The sequence below is a fragment of the Suncus etruscus genome, chromosome 4 (genome assembly GCF_024139225.1).
Source record: "Suncus etruscus isolate mSunEtr1 chromosome 4, mSunEtr1.pri.cur, whole genome shotgun sequence".
In the NCBI taxonomy this organism is placed as follows: domain Eukaryota; kingdom Metazoa; phylum Chordata; class Mammalia; order Eulipotyphla; family Soricidae; genus Suncus; species Suncus etruscus.
In genome coordinates, this window is record NC_064851.1 from 14,863,841 (window position 1) to 14,871,113 (window position 7,273).

At 51.8% G+C, this 7,273-nt stretch overlaps 1 protein-coding gene across 1 annotated transcript; it reads right to left on the reverse strand.

The window, feature by feature from the left end:
- Positions 1–81: 81 nt before the first annotated feature.
- Positions 82–2,510, reverse strand: SPSB2 (splA/ryanodine receptor domain and SOCS box containing 2). Its single transcript, XM_049772106.1, is given in 4 exon segments — positions 82–327; positions 1,778–1,994; positions 1,996–2,049; positions 2,051–2,510. Coding segments are annotated over 4 exon segments (819 nt in total). The 5' UTR covers positions 2,471–2,510; the 3' UTR covers positions 82–199.
- Positions 2,511–7,273: the final 4,763 nt, after the last annotated feature.

Here is a 7,273-nt window from a genome sequence, read left to right on the forward strand (position 1 = left end):
CCAAAAACCACAAAAAAAAAAAAAAAATATTAAAAAAAAAAAAAAAGAAAAACATCCATACCAGTCTTGTCCCAAAGTTCCTTCCTTCCCTTCCATCCTTGTGGTTGGAGCTGAGATGTGGCGGAAGTACCCAACCTCTTCCCTGTCTCCCCTAGGGAAGAAGGGTGATGTCAAGGCTTCACAATCAGTATCCCAGGGGTCACTGGTAGAGCAGGTAGCGCTTCATGGCAGGGGGCAAGGGCAGAGCAGACACCTGGCCCAGCCGGGTACACCCCAGGGCGCGGCGGACACACAGGCGGCTCAGATGCAGGAGGGTGTGTGGTTCAGCTGGGGGAGAAAAGGAGGGCAAGGTAAGTTGGGGTGCAGGCATGAGTCAGACTGCAGCACACTATAGGGTCCTAGTGCCCTCTTTATGTGGGCTCCCAGCACCATGGAGAGGGAAATCTTAGGTACCCTGAGAAGCCCCTGCTATGCCTTTAGGTTTATTTCTCTTTTCCTTTTGGGTTTTGGTCCATATCAGCTGAGCTCAAGGATCACTCCTGGCAGTGCTCAGGGACCATTTGCGGTGCCAGGGATTGAATCCCAGCTGCCACATGCAAGGCAAGTCCCTGATGCACTGTACTATCTCTCTCTGGCTATTGCTTTGCTTTTGAAGTGGAAGGTACCTTCATTCCATCTTCTAGTTTCATTCCACCCCCATAGGTAAGGGTCTTTGGACCAAAAAGCCTCAGCCACAGTTGAAGGTGCTGACAGGCTGGGAAGGAGAGACAAGCCTCCTGGGAATCCGGGGCAGACCAAGCTGCACACGGAAGAGACGAGCTGAGTCAGCCCCAGGGCCACACCCCAGATCCTGCCTTCTCACCACTCCTTCCCCATGCCCTGGGCACCAACGGCTCCTTCCTAAGGTTTGAACCCAGGGAAACTGCACACTTCCTGAGAGCCTGGCATTGGCAGGCTTTCTTTTGGACTGAACACCTAGTCCAGTATCCATTTAACCCTCCATGGACCATTTGTTTCCCCAGGGAGCCATTACCTGTCTTCAGCCAAACCCTAATCCCTGGAAGGCACCCACCACCTACTGCTGGCAAGTTCTATTTGGGGAGGGGGGGGGTCAAACCTGTCAGCACTCGGGGTACTCCTGGTTCTAAGCTCAGAAATCACTCTTGGGGGCCCGGAGATATAGCACAGCAGCGTTTGCCTTGCAAGCAGCCGATCCAGGACCAAAGGTGGTTGGTTCGAATCCCAGTGTCCCATATGGTCCCCCGTGCCTGCCAGGAGCTATTTCTGAGCAGACAGCCAGGAGTAACCCCTGAACAATGCCGGGTGTGGCCCAAAACAAAACAAAAAAAAAACAAAACAAAAAAAAAAAAAAAAAAAAAAGAAATCACTCTTGGTTGGCATGCTAAGGGAACCATAGGGAGGCTGGGGATCAAACCTGAGTCAGCCACATGCAAGGCGGCATGTGCTGTATAGGCCCCTGTTATCAAGTTCTTTCTCACACTCATTGGGCCCTCTCTAGCTCTTGGATGAGATTAATGCTGAGACGTGGTACAGCAGGTAGAGTATTTGCTTTGCACATGGCTGAACCTGGGTTTGATCCCAGGTTCCCCCATGTCCCATCAGGAGTGAGCGCAGAGCTAGGAGTAAACCCTGAGCATCACAAGGTGTGCCCCCCACCTTCAATAAGAATCTTCATTCCAGTCCATACCCCCACGGCTTTCATCCAAAGCTATAACCTCCAGGAACTGCAGGCTCCCCACCAAGCCCCAAGCCTCACCTCTTCTTTCTCCCAAGTAGCTGATGCGGACCTGGCACTGGCCCCAGACCGCGCTCACTGCAGGATAAAGGGTCCTGCCCTTGAGTCCGTGGAAGGCGGGTCCCAGGTAGGTCCCCTCAATAGCGTAGCCCAAAGTGCCCTCGTCCATGTCCAAGACCACCAGCAGCCTCTCTGGCACCTGCAGCTGCTCCCCCTGAAGTCCAGCAGGATAGTGGGGGGGCCCCGGGCCCCTTGCTCTGATGATAGAGCCTCCCCCGCCCAATGTCCCAGCCCCCACGACTCCCTGTCGCTGCCCAGCAGGGCCGTGTAGTGGTCAACCTGCAGGGGTGCCAGGGCGGTGGCTACACCCACCACGGCGTGGGTGCCCCTATGCTCCCGGGGCCAGCAGATCTCCCAGGCGTGCAGGCCCCTCGAGTAGCCTCTCTTGCCCCGGGCCCCATCGGTGCTCTGGGCCACAGGCCGCCGTTTAAAACACAGCCCCCCTTCCTGGACCTCGATGTTCTCTGAGCAGTCCTGGGGGTTCCAGCCGTGCTGCCGCTGGGTCCCCAAGTCAGGAGGAGCAGCCGACAAGAGCTCCTCCAAGCCCTTGGGACTCGAGAGGTCGGGGTACAGGTCCCCTGGGCTAGGGGTGGTGGTAGTGGTGCTGCTGCTGCTGCTGCTGCTGCTGGCCCCTGCCAGGGCCGTCTGGCCCATGGAGGTTGTAGAGCTGGAGTGTCCCCCCAAAAGTCAAGTCTGGGAGAGCGTTGGTGTCTTTCTTCTGCAAGTCAAGCTCCAGTTCAGGGCTGCCCTGCAGAGGAGGCAGGAGGAGAAAGGTGTGCAATGTTTGGGGGGCCCCAAGTGTAGACTCCTTCCTTCCTTCCCTCCACCCCAGGGTGTCCTCCCTGTGCTCCCCCAAAGCTCCTAGGCCCATCATCACCGCATCATTCCCGAGTTTCTCCCTCTCTGCACCTCTCCCCGGTTGTCCACCCTGTGCCCCTCATCACCGCCCCGGAGAGACCTCTCTTGGCTGGGCTGGAGAGACCTCTCTTGGCTGGGTTACCCAGGTCGGGAGGTCGCTGGGTCTCTGGCTGGCTGAGTCCAAGGAAAAGGAACCGAGACCCGGGCGCTTCCGCCTCCCTCCAACACCGCCCCATGGGGCAGTTAACCCTTTCGCCGCCGCCACTACTCCCGGCTTGCCCCGCCTCCGCAAAGCCGTCAATCCTCTCGCCCCGCCCACTCTCAGGCCACGCCCCTCCTCTCATTGTTACAAGGCGCATGCGCTAAGCGGCTCTGAAATGGAGCCACGCCCCTCTCCTGGCCGCTCCCAGCAAAGATGCTCTAGAGGAGGCCTAGGGACCTGTTTTGTTTTTTTTTTTCCACACCAATGTCGGGTATTGAACTCCAGGAATGACTACATGCAAATAAAGTGCCCTACATGCTTTAGTATTGTTCTGGCCCAACAACAATATAATGTGGTTGTAAAGGATGACAAATGGCACCACACTTGGTGTGACTTCTTGAAAGACACTTGCAGATGATCCTGAGAAATTGCTTAACCTCCTCCTCCTCCTCCTCCTCCTCCTCCTTCTTCTTCTGCTTAACCTCCTCCTCCTCCTTCTTTTCTTCTTCTGCTTAACCTCCTTTTCTTCTTTTTCTTCTTCTGCTTAACCTCCTCCTCCTCCTCCTTCTTCTTTTATCTTTTTTTAAGTTTTTGGGCCACACCTGGAGGCGCTCAGGGGCTACTCCTGGCTCTCTGCTCAGAAATCACTCCTAGCAGGCACAGGGGACCATATGGGATGCCAGGATTCGAACCACCGTTGGTCCTGGGTTGGCCGCTTGCAAGGCAAACGCCCTACCACTAAGCTATCTCTCCAGCCCCTGCTTCTTTTAAAAAGTAAACTATGCATTGTTTGCATAGGGAGTAATAATAATTCACGAGGTTACCTTGAACATAGGTAAAATATTCAGAACATTTTCTGGTTTAAAGGTAAACTAAAGATCAAACTAAAAATTAAAGATTCTTGTGTCGTCGTCGTGTCCCCCCCCACCCCACCCCCCCCCCCCCCCCCCCTCCACCCCCCCCCCCCCCCCCGTGAGGACAAAATTATGTCTACAAAGGTGTATTGTGAGAGGTTAAAAACTTCCTTTGCGGGCCCGGAGAGATAGCACAGCGGCGTTTGGCTCGCAAGCAGCCGATCCAGGACCAAAGGTGGTTGGTTCAAATCCCAGTGTCCCATATGGTCCCCCCGTGCCTGCCAGGAGCTATTTCTGAGCAGACAGCCAGGAGTAATCCCTGAGCAACGCCGGGTGTGGCCCAAAAACCAAAAAAAAAAAAAAAAAAAACTTCCTTTGCATACACACCTGGTCCAGGTTTGATCACCAGCACCCCATATGGTCTTCTGAACCCACAGGAGTGGTTTCTGAGTACAGAACCAGGATTAAGCCCTGAGTCCCACTGGTTATGCTCCAAAACAAAAGTATATGATAAAGGTAGAGTGATAGTACAGTTGGTAGGGACACTGTCTTCCATAATGTCAACTGGGGTTCAAACCTCAGCATCCCATATGGTTCTCTGAGCCAACAAAAAGTAATTCCTGAGTGCAGTCAGGAGTAAGCCCTGAGCACTGCCATGTGTGGCCTAAAAAACTTTTAAAAAAGTATTTGGTGGATGGGGTTGGAGAGATAGCATGGAGGTAAGGCATTTGCCTTTCATGCAGAAGGTCATCAGTTTGAATACCGGCATCCCATTGGTCCTCCATGACTGCCAGGAGCAATTTCTGAGCATGGACCCAGGAGTATCCCCTGAGCACTGCCGGGTGTGACCCAAAAAACACACACACAAAAAAAAAGAAAAAGAAAAAAAGTATTTGGTGGATTAAATGGTGGAGCTAAAGAGTAAAGGAAAGGATGAAGTCCTGACCAGGATTTAGGAAAGTGTCCACAGTGATTGGCACCCCTCTGAACCTTTTTTTTTTTTTTTTTTAAGCACTGGGCTTTAACTCAAGGCCTCCCATATGCAATGCATTGTTGATGGGGCAGGGACACTCCTGACAGTGCAACATGGTTCTGAGAATGCAATCTAAGACTCCCGCATGTCTGCTGAAGAGATAACATGGAGGTAAGGCATTTGCCTTGCATGCAGAAGGACGGTGGTTCGAATCCCAGCATCCCATATGGTCCCCCAAGCCTGCCAGGGGCTATTTCTGAGTGTAAATCCAGGAGTAACCCCTGAGTGCTGATGGGTGTGACCAAAAAAAAACAAACAAAAAAAAGACTCCCGGCCGGAGAGATAGCATGGAGGTAAGGCGTTTGCCTCTCATGCAGAAGGTCATTGGTTCGAATCCCGGCGTCCCATATGGTCCCCCGAGCCTGCCAGGAGCGATTTCTGAGCGTGGAGCCAGGAGTAACCCCTGAGCACTGCCGGGTTAGACCCAAAAACCAAAAAAAAAAAAAAAAAAGACTCCCACATGTAAAACATGCACCCCAGACCTTGATCCATCTCTCTCTGAGCTCCCCAAACTGCTAAACAAACTTGAACTTTTCTTGTCTATCAACAACCAATTACTAATCCTCTCCTATGGCCCTAAAGTACATAATCCTCAGACCTCATGATCTAAAGGATGACTCAACCTTTGCATGTTGGATTTCTTTTCTTTTTTTTTTTTTTGTTTGTTTGTTTTTTGGGCCACACCCGGCGGTGCTCAGGGGTTACTCCTGGCTGTCTGCTCAGAAATAGCTCCTGGCAGGCACGGGGGACATATGGGACACCCGGGATTCGAACCAACCACCTTAGGTCCTGGATCGACTGCTTGCAAGGCAACGCTGCTGTGCTATCTCTCCGGGCCCGGATTTCTTGTTCTTATTTTGTGGTTCTAGAATCCAGCCCAATGCCTTGATTTTTGGTGGCAGGAGTGCTCACACCTGGTGATGCCTGGAGGGTACTTAACTCAGTGCCTAGGTAGCTTTTGGGCAGTGCTGGGAGACCCTGTTTGTACAAAGGATTTTCCACTTGCAAAACATCCATTCAAACCTATGAGCCATCTCCCCAGTCTCTTGAGACTATTTTATTCTTTTAAGCAACGAATAACAAGAGGAGAAGAGAGAGAGAGAGAGAGAGAGAGATGAGAGAGAGAGAGAAGAGAGAGAGAGGAGAGAGAGAGAGAGAGAAAAGAAGTGGGTAAGATGTTTGCCTTGGGGGCCGGGGGAGAGAGAGAGAGAGAGAGAGAGAGAGAGAGTAGAGAGAGTGAGAGAGAGAGAGAGAGGAGAGAGAGAGAGAGAGAAAGAGTGGGTAAGATGTTTGCCTTGGGGGCCCGGGCGGTGGCGCTAAAGGTAAGGTGCCTGCCTTGCCTGCGCTAGCCTTGGACGGACCGCGGTTCGATCCCCCCGGTGTCCCATATGGTCCCCCAAGCCAGAGCAACTTTCTGAGCACATAGCCAGGAGTAACCCCTGAGCGTTTACCCGGGTGTGGCCCAAAAACCAAAAAAAAAAAAAAAAAGATGTTTGCCTTGTATGCATCTGACAGGGGTCCATCCCTGACACCCCATATAGGTCCCACAAATAACAAAATAACAGAGAGGTGGGGTTTTTTTTTTTGGAGGGGGCACACTAGTGACGCTTAGGGGTTACTCCTGGCTCTGTGTTATTCCTGGCATGCTCCGGGGATCTTATGGGATGACGGGATCAAACATTGCGGGGCTGTGCATGCAATACAAATGGCCTACCTGCTGTGCTATTGCCCGGCCCCAGAGAGAAATTTTTTAAAAAGGAGATGGCCCCCTCTCTGAGATTTCTGTATTTCTGTCTTTTCCATTCAAGATTTTTTGGGGTTTGGGTCACACCTGACGGCACTCAGGGGTTACTCCTGGTTCTACACTCAGAAGTTGCTCCTGGCAGGCTCAGGAGACTATATGGGATGGTGGGAATCAAACAGGACGTCTGTCATGGGGTTGGCCGCATCAAGGCAAAAGCCCTTCTGCTGTTGTTTTCACTCTGGCCCCTCCATTAAAGATTTAATTGGAAATGTAGTATGGGAAACAGCAATTTTTTTTTGTTTGCTTGTTTGTTTTTGGGCACATCGAGATGCTCAGGGCTTACTCCCTGGCTTGCACTCAGAAAATCACTTCAGGCGATCTCAGGCGATCAAATCCCGGTTAGCTGCGTGCAAGGCAAAAGCATTACCCATTGTACTATCCTCTTCAGCCCCAAGAAACAACAATTTCTGAGTACAGCAAAATCAAAAAGAGAAAGGTGTTGGGGCCCGGAGAGATAGCACAGCGGCATTTGCCTTGCAAACGGCTGATCCAGGACCAATGGTGGTTGGTTCGAAATCCGGTGTCCCATATGGTCCCCCCGTGCCTGCCAGGAGCTATTTCTGAGCAGACCAGCCAGGAGTAACCCCTGAGCAATGCCGGGTGTGACCCAAAAACCAAAAAAAAAAAAAGAGAAGGTGAAAGAAAGTAACTCTATTTTATTTATTTTTTGTAACTTTATTAATAGATTAGTACATCCATGAGAATT